The 18,181-nt window shown below is 37.2% G+C and overlaps 1 protein-coding gene across 10 annotated transcripts in view; it reads right to left on the bottom strand.

Moving 5' to 3' along the window:
- Positions 1 to 18,181, bottom strand: part of ROBO1 (roundabout guidance receptor 1) — a 694,688-nt gene that overhangs the window by 503,455 nt on the left and 173,052 nt on the right. For 2 of the 10 annotated variants that reach the window (XM_048933856.1, XM_048933867.1), the window contains exon 1: positions 7,482 to 8,029. The exons of 6 other annotated variants lie outside the window; for them this stretch is intronic. In XM_048933856.1, coding sequence (XP_048789813.1) covers positions 7,482 to 7,590 — 109 coding nt within the window. In that variant the 5' untranslated portion in view covers positions 7,591 to 8,029. Of the gene's footprint in view, positions 1 to 7,481; positions 8,030 to 18,181 lie in introns of those variants that run through there. 2 more of the 10 variants (XM_048933862.1, XM_048933863.1) reach the window with 2 other exon arrangements.

Genomic DNA, 18,181 nt, shown 5'->3' with positions numbered 1-18,181 from the left:
TTTGGTGCTAAGGACAGAGCTTTGTGCTAGAGAGAGAGAAAGGGAGAGGAAGAGATTAAAAATATGCACATGCCTCCAAAGATATTGAAAATATCTTCAGTATCTTCATAGGCTTCACTATTTCTGCTTTGTTGATTTCCTAGTTTTTGTTTTGTTGCTGTTTTACATCAGAATTGACCTAGAATAAAATGATACTGATAATCCAAGCACTTTGTAGAGCACAAATCATGATTCATGACAGATTTCCTCAGTCATTTTGTGTCACAGAAAACATTTTCTATAATAGTAAAAACAAAAACCAGTTATGGCAAATAAATTCTTTCATGCATTTTTTCATTTTCTAACAGGTAATCTTGATTTCTACAAATGTATTCCTCATGAGTGTAAGCAATACACTTCTAAACAAAAAAGTCTTCTTCTGTAAATTTAAATATAAATCTCTGACAAATATGTTTGCTGGTATTTGTACAAAGTTTCCTTAGGTAGTATGTGACTAGCCCCTGAACTACCATACTTTTGTTGTCTAATTGGATTGCAAACTTTCAAAGATAATGAGAATAGTTGAAGTACTTGTCATTTATTACTTGCAAGAAAGCAAACACGGGTAATTAAACAAAAAGCAGACATTCTCTAATCGCTTGTGTACAAACCCAGTTTAAATGAGTGTTTGAGAAAAGCAAGTAAAACACATAACAGATGGGACCACCCAAAAAAACAGCCATTTGGAAAGGAAACTCATGTTCACAAGCCCTTTTTGAACATTTTTACCAACTGTTGTCTTTTTATTCTTCTGTAGTTTTGGAATGGAAAAAGAAGCATTTCCAACCACTTTTGGATCTTGAAGAGTTTCCTCTGATTTGGTGTTTTTATAGTCTAATATAAAAATTGTCCAATATATTTCTTCAAGAAAATTGAAGAACGATCATGTACATATTACTCTGGAGGTTCTCTATATAGAGGACATTTCAGGGTTGCTGGTTTTTAAATTTTGTTTCAATGTTTTTACTACTTGCATTCTTATAGAACATAGAAGTACATCCTGGGTGACACAGTGTTCTGTTTCTAAAAGTGCACGTGCATGTCTTGATGTGATCATGGTATTTTCATTCATTAATCCTTCAAAAAGAAATTAGTGTTTCCGTGAGTATTCATTGCCATAAGGAGTTTTTCATCTGTCATAAGTAGATCAGATTTATCCTTAGTACAGTGATGAATCAGTATAAACCAGTAATTTCATTGAAGACCTGAAGTAAAACAGGGATGAATGAGGCAGCCATTCATTTTGAAGAATGTACAAACAGCAAACCAAAAATGGCACATCAGAAAAATGTTTATGACCAACGTTTTAGTAAATAAAAATAAAATGAACTGACAACTAGATTTAAACTTGCTTTCTGGTAAACTAAGTTATGTTGAAAAAGAATCCATAAAGCCTTATTCGCAGGCAAAGGCAAAGGACTTTAACTTACAGAAGTCTTGAAGGTACCAATGGATTCCTGTTTGACTCTCTTTTGAAGCTTTGAGACAAGCATGCATTAGCAGCATCACCTAAATTGTCTATGTAAACAAAATATCTCCCTGTCAAACCACATATATGCAACTTACAATACAGAAATGAGGACATTTGTAAACAAATTATTTTGGCTAAAATATCTCTCAGCCAAGGAGAAATGTTTACAAGGAGCCCTGAAATGCTACGTTCCAACCTGATATCATGCAGTTGATAGCAAGATTTTCGTACTGGTGAAATGCAGAAAGAGCTTCAGAAAACCATATAAAGTCACTGTGCTGATGGAAATACCAGTCTGTTCTTCAATTCTCCTTGTATACAGTAAAATCCTATGAATGACCCAGAGTATCAACCATTGCTGGCTTACCTCCATGGCTGCCCCAGGCTCACTGCCATGAGGGCTGGCAAAGATAACACAGAGCAGTAGAAAAGCTGCAATGGACATGAAGCTGAAGAACACAGCTCACAACTGAGCCACTAGAGAATTATGCAGTACAGAAAAAGGAATAAGAATAAGACAGAAGAGAAATCAAAACATGAGATGAAAAGATAAAGATACTCCCAACTATTTGTCAAAACAGCACAATACAATTATATTCCCAGTTGGCATCCCCTGGAGGGGTGGGAACAAATCGAGAGTCCTTGTCTCCCTTGGTGGATGAGGGAAAGAAAGATTACAGTGGGATTTCTAATTTTCTAGAAGAGGAGAAATATCATCCAAAAGGAAGATTTTCTTAAAGAAAAAAAAAAAATGTCCAGAAGGTATTGTGATTCAGAAATAGTTTATCCCTACCAGGGCAGTAATGCATCTCTGTTTCATGTGGCTTGCCATGTCTTGCAGTTTCATTGGTAGTGGGACACAAGACAGTGTACCAGTTGAAGCTTCAGGCCCTGGAGATAAGTGGTGACATTTTGAATTTTTCTTGTGTTGATAAACAGCATGAAAATGGAGCAACTGAATGCAAGCACAAGGCCGTCAGGTCATGACTGAGAGATTTTTTACTCATCTAACCTTGTGATTTTTTAATCTTGGTGTTAATAATGCTACTCTTGGCAGGAGAGCAGACTAGGAGCACCATAAGCTACATTTCTAGGAAGAAGTGAATGGTTTTCATATTCCCATTGAGTACTCATGCCTAATGTGTCCATGTATCACCAAGAGAAGAGATAGAAGGAGATGAATAATCAGGATGTCTGAATACTGAAGATAATAAATAAAAAGAAGGGAAACCAGTCAGAGGACTTCAGTGGAGTACATGTGCAACAGTGTTATTAATTCTTCAGTTGTTGTCAGATAACAGCTAAAAGAAACAGCGACAAATTAAAAAAAAACAAGAAAAAAAAAACCAAAACCCCACAAATTCTTGTGTTAGGTATTACATCTAATGTTTAAAGATTTGATTACAGTGTGATTAAAAATAAATCATCAACAACTATACTTAGAGGATAATGTACACATCCCTGCCTTAGCAGATGTTACAGGAAGACTGAATGAAAAAGGTCTCTCAATATAACTAAGTTATAAAAAGATTTATTTTTTCTTCTGAAGAATTTAATTAAATGCAAAGTTCCTCAAATTCAAATCAAGTAATTTTATTCAAAAATAGCACAATACTGTGCACAGAAACTGTACTTTTCATATAAGGACTTAAAAACATCTAAGGAAGGGTTCTGTTCAATTGCAGAGAGGGCCTTAAAGAAATGTAATTTCACAGCAGCTTCACTGACTATGCTGAACAGTACCTGTGTGCCAACATTTTGTTTCATTTCATTCACGTTTATTAAAGCTCAAAAGTTCTGGGGCACCGTATGCTCCTAACTATAATTCCTCTGAAATACTTAAATTTGTTGAATCAATGTCAGCTCACTTCAGTTCTACTGCAAAGTCTTACGGTGCAATTTTAAAATGAAACCGTTCAATTTTATCCTCATAAATTGGAGAAATTAAAATTCAAAGTGAAATTGTCAATAGAAGAGGTCACTTCCCAGATCCTACAGACAGCATGGTGAAAGAGGAGAGATAAAGTTAATACCACGATATAAGCAGTTTTGAAGAGAAGTTGCAAATCAGTTAAGTGATAACGGAAGTAGCATGATTTCTGCCCCTCTACATTACTACCTTTTCTTTCCCTTTCCTTCATTCTTCAGCTATTAATTTCTCAAGCTTTTGTTTCTTCTCCCTTTTCTTATGCTCTTATTCCATAATTCTCTGCAATTACTTTTTAGCCATATCTACTCAAGAAGAAAAAGTCACCAGCATTTAAAGGTGATTATATTTTCTTTTCATAGTTCTTTTTGAGAGTTACTTGACTTTAAAGAGTTTGTGATAAAATCCTGGCCTGCAAGACAGTTTTGTGTGAAACATGATTTCTTGTAAGAAATACGTCTACCTGAAAGCAGAAAAAAAGGCATTTTGAATCTGGCCTCAAGGTTAGGAAAGGTTAAATCTTTACTTTCTGATTTTGACACCAAGGTCACTAGACAGTTTGTTATTTGTTTTAAAGCTTTCAATGAAGCAGAAAGTGCAAGATGATAATATTAACAGACAAACTTGCAAATTACAAATATTTGATGCCAGGGTAAATACTATAACAAAAGAAGAATTTTAACATTAAAGACTACTGTGTAAGAGTTTGAGATAAATATTATTTTCTCCTTTCTTTCTTTAATATAAGAAACTTGCTGGTTTCTCTGAAAGAACACTTATTTTTAGTAATCTAAAGCAGGTGTACTCAGTCTACACTTTTTGACACCAAACCAGGAGAGTTCACCCACACAGATCATCTAACCTTCTGCCTGCTCCCAGCAGCTGTTTGCCTGGCAGTGGTCACCCCCACACCCAGAGACACATGTAGGCAGTGTCACCTCTGGGCCGTGGCTCCCCAACATGTGTGGACAACCTGATCCTGCCCAGGCAGCCCAGCTGGCCTAACCCTGATGGCCCACCTGCTCTAAAGAACCTGCTCTTGGAAGAAGTGTGCAGCATATAGCCCCCCTGGATTACACTAACTGGTCTGGCAGAAGCAACCTATTCTTTGTTGTCCTCTGTCCCACTTTCACCTCTAAGCTGTGTGTGAGCTGTGCTGGATGCAGAGGTTTGATGTGTGCAAATAACAGTAAGCCAACGCTTCCAGAAAGAAGGTCAGAAACATGGCTACAAAACTCCCTGCTCCAATACCATTATGTAAGTGAAGAACACAGCTTCTTCCAAGTAGATGTAAGCTCAAGGAAAGCAAACACCTCACAGAAGTAAAAGTTTATTGTGGCCCTTGCTGGACTACTCTGGTCCTGAGAAGCATTGATAGAACTTGTATCATTATGACTTTTCTGGATGACTCGTTCCTCTTAATATATTATGATCTTATGTGGAAAAACTTCATAGAGAATCCTAAGAAGGAATCTAAGAAATAGAAAGTTATTCTATCCTTTAAAAGAGTACTTGAAGAAAAGTGTTTTTAAATCTGTCTATATTGTAAACAGAAGTCTTTCAAAGCATTGTAAAACTGCTACTACTGAATGCTTTCGTGAAAATTCTTGTTGAAGAGCAGAAGAAAACAGCTTTGTCCCCTTTTATTGAGACGTGTTTTTGGCTTGGGCTATGGAATTTAAGCATAACTCAACTAAACAAACTATACTATGCAACACAATTTCAGAGAGCTTTTTATTTTGTTGTTGTTTTATATTTTACTACTATTTTAACCATGATGTGCAAGAATAAACCAGCAAGAGAACACCTTCAATATTTGATCAATTCACAGGCAAACATATAGTATCTACTGACAAAGAAATAAACAGCTATGATTACATTGTATTTTAGTTTTCTCTTTTCTCCAAAAGGAGTTATCTGATTCTCATAGCATGCATCCCTGCAAGACAATTGCATTCTGCAACCAGAGGAATTTTGGCATCACGGATAGCAAAAGCCAAATGGCATACAATCAAAATATGATTCTTTTGAGAGTTCTTTAGCAGAACAGTTCTTCTTAGTTAAAATAGTAATTAATATTATTAGGATTTAATATTACTATTAAAAGGACTATTAGGATCTGATCCAAACATCTCTGAATTGCAAGGAGACTTGATTCAGGTCTGTAACTCTTAACACATTCTACAGTTAAGTGTTGTACTATCAGTAAGATATAAACTAATATAACCAATATAACTAATTTATATCTTTGATTTTCCTCTAAGCCTGCATCAGTGATTTATATATGTGCTAGATAGAGAAGACCTGTTCTTACAGAAGAAAACAAAAATTTGAATCCATAAGGTCTAATTGCTAACTGCTGAAGTCATTAAATGACCTACTATAGGTGCAAAACAAATTCCTAAAGGTGAGGTGCTTTTAACCTCCTGAATTTTTGTGCAGTTTACTTATGATGGCTAAAGGCCATCCCAAAGTGACTACTTTTTGTTCAGTAATGCTTTTGTGAGAGATTAGTACTTACACCTCCATCTATTTCACTTTTTCAGTCTAAGTTGTGAACTTTCATGTGAACATCATGAACTTTCAAACAGCTGAAAAACAATATGTCAAAACTGGAAATACAGTCTGTTTACTCTGAGTGCTGTCTTTTTTTCTAACAGTGATTGAATAGATATGCAGACATATTTTAGATGGCCTTTTCACTAAGAAAATTTCAGTCAACATGTTTCAAGTTGATTTGAGCATTAGTATACACATCCATTAAATTAAAGAGTTCTTTCAGACATAATTACCTATTGTGCTTAACTATTCACAAACTGCAAGATGTTATATGCAGCATTTAATGCACATATCACACATATATTAACATATTAATGCACGTATCAGCAGCTTGCTAGTTTAAACAGTGCATTTTTTGTATGTAAATTACTCATTAATGGATGATTCTGTTCTCTGTTCCACTCTGGCCAGTACGTCTTCCTTTAAGGCTGATGATTTGGGGGCAGATTTACTGTTATGTATGTCCATGTTTTAGGAAACACAAGTGTTAGTCAAGCTGTGGATCAGCTTTCAGATAACAGGACAGTCAAGATGATATGCATCCCAAGGATACCAACAGCACTCCCCGAAGTTATGTTAATATAAAGACTTTCATCACGTACATTTTCCAGTCAGTCACATGACATTCAAGTGAATTAAACTGAAAGCTTTCGTTCCACTTTCAACACTTCTTCCCCTTTTAATAGTCTAGGTACTTTCAAAAAAAGTACTGCAAAAAAAAACCACATGCATAATGGTAACAGTATGTTGCCTATAAAAAGCATGCTTATTTATATAGCTGGACAGGCATAAAGAATAATCTCAGCAAGTATGAGTTGCCTTTAAATGAAAACAATCATCCAGATTCTTCAGTCAAACAGCTGTGTATGCAGCACAAAGTCCTGCAGTCTCACTCCCAAATGTTGCCATGACTCATCTGCTTCCCTTTTCTAATAGTAAAGTTCTTTCTTTCTTCCTTTATAAATGCAACATTGACAAATGTTGCACAAGTGGCAATGCTGTGTTAAATCCCATCTTCTAAATGTGTTGATTTAAGCTGCAGTTATGCTGCTTATACCAATAAATTTACTGAGCATAATCACCGTGGTTACAAGCTTCCTCCACATAATCAGTACACCTTTAAAATTTGCTCCTCTATCAATGCCAACATTTGAAATAACATGTAACATGGTAAGGCTGTAAATAGAAAAGGCACAGCTGATGGTATCCTGGAAGTCCTGCAGCTCCCTGGAAATACAGGAGTTAACCAGCACAGGCTGTTCGGGAAGCTTGCAGGAAACACAGCACTGCAGATGTGTGGAGAGGACAGAAGGTGTGGCCTCAGATTTCTGCATGCATATTTAACTATCAATAATTACACGGCCTTCAGATTATTATTAAAGAACAATCTCCCGGAGAGGAGGACTTACAAGGCTAAATGAGGCCTAACACATTTCTTTGAGTACAGAGCAGAGAAGAAGAGTAGGAAAAGCCCAGGTTACTCACGGTTCTTTTCACCTTTCCACCTTGACCCCGCTCTCATTCTGGGCGAGAAGTCCACAGCAGCAGTGACTCCTACCAGCCACAGCAGCAGCAGCAGTGACAGCACAGCCATGCCAGGTAAAGAAAAATGAATAACCTCTACCTGGCAGTACTGATAAAGATGAATTAGGAGACTTTCCTTAGGAATGAATAATTGGAGCTAAATAGCACTTACTCAGCAGAGGCAGAGGGAAATGTAAAATACCATTTCTATTAGAAATGCTTACTAAAAATTATATTTCCATTGCATCGTTTCTTCCTTTTATCCAGGGCATGTGAAAACAGAACTGTTGCAAAGGCGTTCTCTGAGCAGGTGAATCTGGCACTCAGATGCTGCAGGAGACGTAGGGACAGATCTCTGTGGTCTGACAGGAGCCACTGATTCCTAACCTGCCTCTGCCACCTCTCAGCTCTTCCCAGTGTTTATCAATGCTCCCCACAGCACCGTAACACAAGGCACAGGCAGGCTGAAAGCAGAGGTGGTGGTTTGGCTTTTTTTCTCCTTGACTTGCATACTTCACTGCAGTTTCACTGAGCAGGCGACACAGGGTGTTTAATGTCGAAGCTCAAAATTCATTACATTTGTCAACGGTGCAAAAGGACAGTTTGTGGAGCTGCCTCTCCTACTCACAGCAAAAGGGTGGCAGGGGGAGGGGGTGGGGAGGAAAAGGAGGAGAAAGGCTTAAAAAAAAGAAACATTTTCTTACAGTGTTCAAGTACTCTGCCTTTTATTTAGCGTAAACATCCTCTATTTCGAGGGAAAGCAATACAAATAGTGATAACCAGGTTTTTGCCAGTAGCCCCTGGAGGAATGGAGCAGTTTGCTGACAGAGAAGCATGCAGCAAAGAGCACTGAGAATTGATGCTGTCCTTGCCTGCCTTCGTCTGCTGCCAAACAGAGCTGTACCTTCAGCCCAGCTGTGCCAGCATCCCACTGCCCACTGAGCCAGCTGTGCAGGGCTATCTCAGCACCCAGCTGGGCTGGGCAGTGGAATCACAGACTTCTCCCAGAGACCTAAACATTTTCAGGGCAGAAACATAACAGTAATGATCTGCTGCCCACAGTTACAAAATCATCCCACATGGCCCATGGAGGCCTGGAAAAGCTAGATCCTGTGAGACAAAAATTGTCATTCGTGGAATGCTTTTCACTTGTGGTGACAGAGTAGTTTAGTCTAAATTAAATCTAAATTTACACATAATAAAAGAACTTACAAAATATCCAGCTCCTTAACATCAGAATCATCAGCCTCAGAAATACTTGCAATGGTAAAACTCATTTTCTTAATACAGCAGCAAAGAATTTGTGTTCTACAAGCTGACCGTACGAATCACACGTGGCATGCTAGCTGTCAGGTATATGCTAAGGCTGTAACTGAGCTGTAGAATGAAGGAGGTTTTTGAATAAAGAATACCAGAATAAATTTCTAGATATGATTTCAATTACAGAGAAAGAAGAGAAAAAATAAGCTATTTTAGTCATAATGTCTATCTATTCACATATGGTGTTCATGACTACTGCTCTTTATGAAATTTGAACTCAAAATGATTATTGCTATTGAGATATTTCACAGTGACCAGTTAAAACACAGCCATCTGACGCCATTCATCTCCAGATGCTCTGATGTTAGTGATGATAGCTTTCCAAAAGAGACCAGGTGCAAATTATTCACCTAAAACTAGAAGATAGCTAGTATTGTAAGGTATTATATCAGACTCTCTTCCATTACTATTAAAGAAGCCCTTTAAAAAGGGGGATACAAATGTGGACCAGGGAACTGGAAAGGGAAGGCTCTGTTTCATCAATCTGACTAACTGAAGAAATCAGGAAAGGAGAGATGCTTTCGCTTCAGTGTAGGCTAATTATATTCAGTACAAGAATTGAAGCATTTACAGCACGGGACACAAAGAACAGGCTCTGTCAAACCCCACACATGTTACACATTACAAGTATGTAATGCTAAACATTACAGTTTTTTCCCTGGCCCCAGCAAGCTCCACACAGTTATCCGTCTCCCATGTGCAGATGACCAGAAGGTGGTGGTTTTGGCATATGGAGCCAGCACAGGGTCTGGTCAGTGAGTTACCAAGTCCCAGTACCAGAGGAATTTCCTGATGCAGAAGCTTGATTTTTTTCAGTCATTTCATTCTACAGGAATCACATTTATGGGCTGAAGAACAACAGGGGGTTCAGCCCTTTGCCTGCCATTAGGCCTCTGCCCACAACAAAAATAACTCCCATGGGAACATAGAGTGTTAAAATAAAGTGCTAGGAAATTTCAGATTGCCTTTTGTAGCACATAACTCATGTCAGAGAAGCATGTGAATATTCAGTTTCTGAAGATGACTCATCATTCTGCTGCTTATGTAAGACAGCTGAATGCACCAAATTCCTTATTGCATCAATACACAGAATGGGAAAAAAGTTCATCTAACACAAAGTGGTCCTTCAGAAGTACATCAGCAGTAATATTAAAAGATGCAGTTTACTATGAATGCAGAAAAATTGTCTGTTCGAATGACAGCTGCAGTGTTGAGCATAAAAAGCATAAGGCTGTGATTCTGCAGTTTGCAGTGCACTGCTGGTAGGACAGAAGATAGAGATTTTCAGGCTCCCCCTACCACACACACCCACTTCACCTTCCCATCTCCTCCAGGAAAAAGAAGAAAAGAAAAGACAAAGCATGGAATTCCAGGATGAGCCAGGCAAAAAAAATGCAAGCCAAAATCTAGAGGTGCCTCATAGAAGAAACCCCTGCATTGTACATCCCAGGTCCAGAGCTCATCGAGCCTTGCTCTGAGCAAAAGCCAAATGGTACAGCCAATTGGTGTTTCCACAGATGTCTGCTGAGCCCTCAGACCAAGCACTTGTTTCATCTAGTACATAATCTTTCACAGAGCTACTGGAAAGTTTCAGAACTGTAGGCTAGATGGCTTTTTATCTTACAAGAATAATGGAAAGGTACTTTTCAGGTTACAAAACCTGACATTTTTTGCAGAGGTTGCGCCCATTTTTTCTGTCTGGTTGCCTGCAGAAAATGTCCCCACATCCTGATGGATGGGAAAGGATGCGCAAAGCAGCATCACCTAAGTGACCATTTTTTTCTTCATTCACACAAAAAGTGCAGTAAGAAAGGGAAAATGTATTACCAAAAAGGCTTTTGTATCACCTTCAGAGTAACAGAGTGTCTTATGCACCATCTTTCTGGTTAGCAAAATTTGGTGGGCATTAACTGCCACAGGAGTAATGCCCATCTGCTGCCTTCCTCCCTTGAGTACCAAGTAAAACTGAACTAATTAAGCATTCAGAGGTGTGAAGCCCAATAAAAGGTAGCCTGCTTCTATGTGATTCAGTGTTTTATAGCTCATGTAACTGGTTTCAGTTTCTGAAGTATAATTTCTGCTCATGTGAGCTCCTTAGCAATTTGAAAGCTTATCCAAAAGCAATGTAATTATTTTTGGAATCAGCCATGTCAACATCATTTTTATAGAGGAAGCAGAACACCTGAAGAGGTTACACCAAGATGGGGTACCTTTCTGATATTCATACATTACAGCTTGGTCAGATTAAGGACCAAAATTACGAAATGAATTTACAGTCTGTGTTAGAGTAGCTCTATCTAGCTTTGACATATGTCATTCTCCAAAATCTTCAGACGCTCAATTTCTTTTCTCCTCAGCTTTCATAATGCCCTAGCCTGTCTATTTTTGTTTTACTGTGTGCTAGATAAAAGTCACTATCAATTTACTGCACAGCTCTGTCCTTGGATCAGATATCATCCGTATTCTTTAACCACGAAGAGCAGAACTTTCTCTAAAGCTCTCTCCCTCCATTAGAGGCATCACGTTTATCTTCTAAAGGGTGGCAGAGATCTGTGCAGCACCTTGGCCTAGCCTTCCAGAAGAATTTAAATCAACTTCCCTCTCTTCTGTTTGGGGATACTTCTCTCCTTGAGACATGATGAAAGCTGCAGCCTCTCACTCTGGAAGTCTGTAAGGAGCCAAGTCAGCTCCCATGCACACAGAAGCCCTCCACTCTCCTCACAAAGCCACTTCCTCACACAGGGAGTTCTCTCGTCATCCTCTCCTGAAGACACTGATTGTGCTGGAAATGGATAGTCTGGCTTGTTCCAGAAAGTCACACACTGTATTATTGCTAGAGACAGGGCAGACAAGGAAGAGTCCAGCCTGTACAGCATGGGGTCAAGAGCTGTGTTCTCCTGAAAGCCATGCAGGATGGTGTCAGTAGGTAAGGCTGTGTAATTACTCTCTCCCTCTTGTTGCAGAGAGCAATGAGCTGCCCCCTTCAGGGTCCTTGATTTTAAGGTGTCTATCTGGTTTGCAATAAAAAGCAGGTCCTATTTCTGCAGTGCAAGCAGTACTTAAACTACTGCCACACAGAATTCTTATGTTGCCTTTGATGCACTTCTGAAAGTCTCCCACTTTAAAAGAAACAGAAAACCTGGTGACTATTAGAGAACCTCCGTGAGGCAATTGCAGAGACTTCAGGCACGACAGGACAACAGTTACAGAACTCAGTAAAGCTAAAAGTTACCCAGGTTTTATTTAGCAGCCCCCATGACTCTCTTAACTTTGGGGAGATCAACTCAAGCGGTGTTTGCCTTGAAAACAGCATGATTCTGGAAAGTGAATGGCACACTCACATAACTTGTGAGTGTAGGGGAGTGGGCAGGCCTACACATCATATTACTCTTACAAGCTTGGGAAAATGGAAAAGTTGCCAGATCAGCTCTGTAAGGTTTTTTGCCCGGTTGTGGTGTTTGGCCGTTAAGCACAAAACCCAAACAAAAGACCTTGAGGATGGAGACAGATGCATGAAGACTGCAAAACATACCTTAGATTTTTTTTATTTTTCTTGTCAAATTACCCATTTCTTTAATCTTTTCTTAATGACCAAGGCAAAAAAACAAACAAGCAAAAAATAAAACAAACAAAAAATAAAACAAAACAAAACCTGCCTTAATTTTAGTTAGGCAATCAAGATCCAAATCCATAAAATTTAATAAATACACAAAATTCACCTCCCTACTAACATATCCTTTACGTTTTGTTTTTACTTATTGAACCCCAACAGTGCACTAAGCACTGTATGAACATGATATTTGCTACCTTTTAAGTTATTTTAAGAGGAAAAAGCATTCAGCACATATAAATCTTGAATTGCATATGCATGCATGCATATACATATGCTGCTGCTAATAAATTCACAAGCATCAGCAGAGCAAGAGTAACATTATAAAAAAAGAGTTCTGCAACATATTACTTCATCTTGATTTAAGTACCATATGTATAAATGAATCTTGGTTTAAGTCAACAATTCTTGCATATTCATTTATTTTATAAAATTAATATTTTTTGAGTTCCACTTAATGAAAACTTTGCAGGATATGATTTGGTTTTCAAGGGAATAAAATATAATTTTCTTGTTTATATGCCTTATCAGTTTGCCATCTATCCTCGTGCCCTCAAGGTAGCACAGATTTTTTCCTGAAGTGCATGGGTCTGAGACCATCAAATACAAAAGAGATTTCAAAACACATATAAGGATCAAAGAATAGCACCTGACTTATTTTTCCATCTGACTGTAGAAGAATGGGAATTAGACAATGTCTGGAAGCCTAGGTCAACTACTACTATATATTTTACAAGAAATTCTACATCGTTGGCCTAACTAGTATGAGAAAAGCAAGACAAATGCCTGTATTATTTTCCAATCTCATTATAAATAATTTATTCTTCCTTTGCAACAGACTCTTTAAATCTGTCAGAAATTAAATGAAAGAAAAACAGATTTGTAAACATGTAGCAGATAAGTGGTTTTGTTGTTGTTGCTAAGAATGCAAAACTAGATCCTATGAGCGATATCTAAACTTACATTTAGGGGGAAAAAAAAAAAAGACAACCACAGCAGCCTTCCTAAATAACGTAAGCATCTGAGCCATTGTAACTTTATGAAGTCTGTAGTAGGAAATCTTTCTTAAGGACCGCTATCTATACTGAAAGTGGCTAACTTCGACTTCATGACACAGCATCCTGGACTGCTTGTATACATGTATAGATGTATACATCTACAGACATTGTTAAAAAGTATCAATAACAACAAAAACAAACAAACAAACAAACAAACAAAAAAGCCAACTATCCAAAGTGCCAAGTTGCTAAGGGCCAAAAGAGTGGCGCACACAGGAATATACAATAAAAATAGATTCTTCCTTAGAAGCATAAAGTACCATTACACTCTGAATCCTAAAACACCTTTAGTAAAGAAGGCAAGACTTGCAACAGCACCACATCTCAAAATCTTATTTTAGCTTTGGCACTAAATCATTAGTTCAGAAAACAAAACAAAAAATGAAACAAAACAAAAAAAACACATTTGAGTACATCTCAAGAGCCCTCAGGACCTTGTGTTATGATATTGCACCACAATCTTTCAAAGGCACTTTGCCTCATATTGTTTTGACCCCAAAACAGATGTCATTGCACATCTTCTTATAATGATTATTAATGATACTTATGTGAAACAATACGACTAACAGATCTACACAGTTAGGCATTAATTGATGTTTCAGTATAGCCACCGTTTTATGTTGTCATAAATGAGAAACTGCATGAGACTTATTGAAGCAGGGTTCCTGGTCTGTGTTGATAGTAAAATTTTGTAATATAATGTTTATGCTTTTAACATCAAACTTATGGATTACAAATGTCCTAAACACATTTAATTTATGCAAACAATTTATCATTATCTGTTCTAACAAACTGGTAATCCTTATCCTATTAATTCAGCCAAATGTAGAGATGTTTACTGAGTGGTGAAGAATTCTAAGGATATGTTTAGACAAAGATAAATGCAGCAAGACTAAAACGAATACTGTTTAATGTAAAAATATGCCATCCTACTTGGCTCTCAAAATAAACTGTGCTTGTCCTGTTTATCCAAAAATGATTCTTAGCCTAATCTGCCAGGCCTTATTTGCATTTCTATATTTACTTTTTTCTCACATACTTAAAATATAACGTTAGTGGGTTTCAAGAAAGTATTCACAGAAGATCGGAAGATTTGATGATTTCAAGATGTGAGACAAAGCTTGTCGCTTTTTTCTTGTTATTTATAATTTAAAATTCTTCTTTCCTTTGCTAAGTGCTCTTTACCGAAATCTTACTTTCCTTTCTACCTAGCTCAACTTCCTCACTCTCTGTTGCAGCATCCTCACTCTCTTTTTTTCCACTATGGCCTCCACCCACTATACTATCCTCCTTTTTTAATTCCCAGTTAACCAGTCTCTATTCAGTGCTGAGACCCCATACGAGGAGTAAAGGAAAGGTTTGGCTAAGGACTCTGCCAACATCCGTGAATAACAGATAATGAGAGATCAACCCAGGAGTGGTGCTATTTCAGTAATCTTCTGATTAAATCTCAGGAGATAAAAATAAAAAACACAACATACCTTGTCTGCTGACCTTGCTGTACACTTCAGCTCAAAATGCTAGAAACTGGAGCTAGACTACCAAACATATTAAAAATGTGACTTTTCCCCAAAAGATGAAGATATTCCTCATATTCATTCTGCTTATTTAAGAAAACAAATTGGGGGGTGATAGTAGAACACAAAATCAGATAATTTTTTTCCTCTGTTGAATGGCACCAGAAGCACACGGAATTCTGGCATTTTGGCAGATAGGAAGAGAAGTGGAAATAAGACAAAATGTATAGAACCAGGTACAAAAGCCTGGATGCATTTTTTCTGCATCTGCCAACATTATTCCAACCTAAACTGAGAGCATTACACTATCTTTACTCAAGTGTGTGAGGGCATTTCCTGGGCACTGGTTTCCAACTGATCATAACACGAATAAAAGAGCCTCATAGCCCAGTAAAAAGAAATCCCAGCTGAGAGATGACTTCAGCAGGAAATGGCACTGGTGTGAATGAATGGATTTAAAAAAAATAAAAAAATAAGACATTCTGACATTTTCCATTTTTAGGGAAAACTTAATTATTTCATGCTGAATTTTGTTATTTTGGAGACTAAGTAACTTATAATCATTTTAGTAATGACATGGCTTGTGTCTCAAATGGTATAAATAATTCACTGACCATAGAAGAGCTACGATAAACTGTGAGCATCTGGACTTCTCTGCTTTGATCATCATTTTCAAAGCCTACTTGAGAAAGATGGATGCTCATTCCTATTAAGAGAACAATGGGAACTGGATTGCTATATATCCAGTCAGAAGGCAGTAATATAATTTTCAGCACTCAATGAAAGTTAGTGGTCTGACTTCTTTGAAAATCTCCCCAGTGAGATTCTTTGGGTGAGTTAGAGCTATGGGGTAATCCTGTAAATTGGAACACAATCAATAAGCTAAATGAAAACATTTACCTTAAATTCTAATTCAAGCCCTGAGCTGTTGGACTTAAAAATCCCATATCCCTAATAGCTGTATGGAAATAAAAATGTCTCATCACTAGCCAATATGTCTTGAAGAGCATGGAGCTAAGGCTACCAATGAAAATCTCATATTAACTCTACATTCAAGTGAAATATAAAACAAATATGCTTTTTTTTTCTCTTTTTTTTTTTTTTCTTTTTTTTTCTGTGTGTTGCAATATACAGGTTCTCAGTACACAGGCCACTGTGCCTGGCTTTTATTTATACGTCATACCAAATATCCTTTCTCAGTTCACTCAGGGAAACACGCAGCATTTTGTGTTTCATACAGTATTACTGTATACAGATGTGTTAATGGAAATCAATGATAAACTATCAAAAATTTTAATCTAGATAATCACCAGTATGAGTGTTATGTCATAGAATGATATCATAGTAGCTAACACATAGGATAATTAACATTCCTAAGCATATGAGCAACTTGTAATTAATAACTTCAGTAATAAAATCAATATTAATTGGTAGCTACTTCCAATATAAGCTCTGGTTCAAGTAATGCACAGAGGTTTTTGTCATCCACTTGAAGAAATTTCTTGTATGTCAGCACTAGGCTTCCAGATTTGGGTTCATGTTATCCTTTTTATCTGTCATTATGGCAATAAAAAATGATACATTTAAGTTAGGTGGTTTTAACAAAAACAATATGGATCTAATAATCAAATTCTCCTTCTGAAAGATAAAACATGGAAAAATCACACTATGAAAAGTATGAATCTTTAAGAGACAACGCTCTGTAGTAACACTGCTTATTGGCAGCTTTTTTTTTCTCCTCCCAGATAAGTAAGATACAGTGTGTCTAACAGAAAAATAAAATGGAAAGTCACAGTAATAAGAGAAAATGAGAGAGTGATTTCCATAAGATAAGAAGGATGACTATCATCTTTTGGAGTTATCAGTATGAATCCCTTTAGACGAAAATGAATGTACCCTGAATGCTGTAAAATGGTTTCAGTGTCTGAACACATTGCATCCCATAGAAAACCTGTTTTTCCTCTTATTATTAAGCCTAGTCTAATCTATTTCGGATCATCTGGTTTTCCATGTTAGCTAAGTTAACACATTTGCTTCTCACTTACATATGGTTTTGTTCTCTGCTGCATTTCACAGATTTCTGCTCTGTTGACAGCTAACCTAGGTGCACTCAGAGCTATTTTAAAGATGAAAGCTGTAGCATGTCTTTTTCAATAGGCCAGTAAAGAAAATAGTTTCAAATTTATGAGGCAAGAAAAGAAAATAATTCAAAAACACTCTCCTCTTTGTATTTATGTCAGATATTTAAAACAACAGTCACAGACTCACCAGAATAAATAATAAATTTTTAAGTATTAAAAGTATATTACTAAACTCCAATATAGTTCAGAAGGGAAGGTGTTAGAAAGGAGTAAAAATTATCCTCTAAGCTCACTGGTTCTGCAAACAGTTTATATATATGCAGGACTGAAGAGTTCATAAGGACACTGTTGGCTAAAAATGAAGCCTGTACATGCACACAGTGTGGCAGCCTGCTTCCGCCTTGCAAAAGAAGTACCACGATTTTGTCAAACTGAAGACTTTATGTTAGCTAAAATACAGACTAGTAATGCTATGGAGGAGGTAAGTGCAGAGTATGACTGCCAGCCGTGGGGATTGATGTGTTCCTATGCAGTGGACATCACCTTCCAAGATCTACCATTAGCTCTGCTACGCAGTCAGCTTTTATGAATGAATTCAATTAAAACAAACAAACAAACAAACAAACAAATAAATAAGTCAAGCAACTCTGTAAGAAGTCTACAGAAATCAAAAGAAGCCTTTGGTTCACAACTCTCAGGGCAGATTTTGATCCCACATAAGCCTCTATGACATCTGGAAAAAAGGAAGGAGGGGAGAGCACCCTGCCAAAACTGCACTGAGCTCTTCCCTTTGCTAATCCATGCTTACACTCCCTCCTCTTTTTTCAACTTCTTCCTCATTTTCTCTTCCACCTCTTCATCCCCTTCATAACTTCTGTTGTTCCAACTCAGTTTATTTAAAATTAACTCATTAAACACAATGTTAATCAGGCTAAATATTTACACAATCTTTTCTCAGATTTTGTCATCGATTGAATTAATACATATCTTCCCTTCAATCTAACTTTCTAGAGATTCCTTAACAATTTTCTTTTAATATGATTGGTGCAACACAATTCTCTCTTTGGAGCAGTTC

This window comes from Lagopus muta, chromosome 1, assembly GCF_023343835.1.
Source record: "Lagopus muta isolate bLagMut1 chromosome 1, bLagMut1 primary, whole genome shotgun sequence".
NCBI classification, from domain to species: domain Eukaryota; kingdom Metazoa; phylum Chordata; class Aves; order Galliformes; family Phasianidae; genus Lagopus; species Lagopus muta.
Note: the sequence above shows the minus strand (reverse complement) of the source record. Positions and strands in the feature narration are given on the sequence as shown.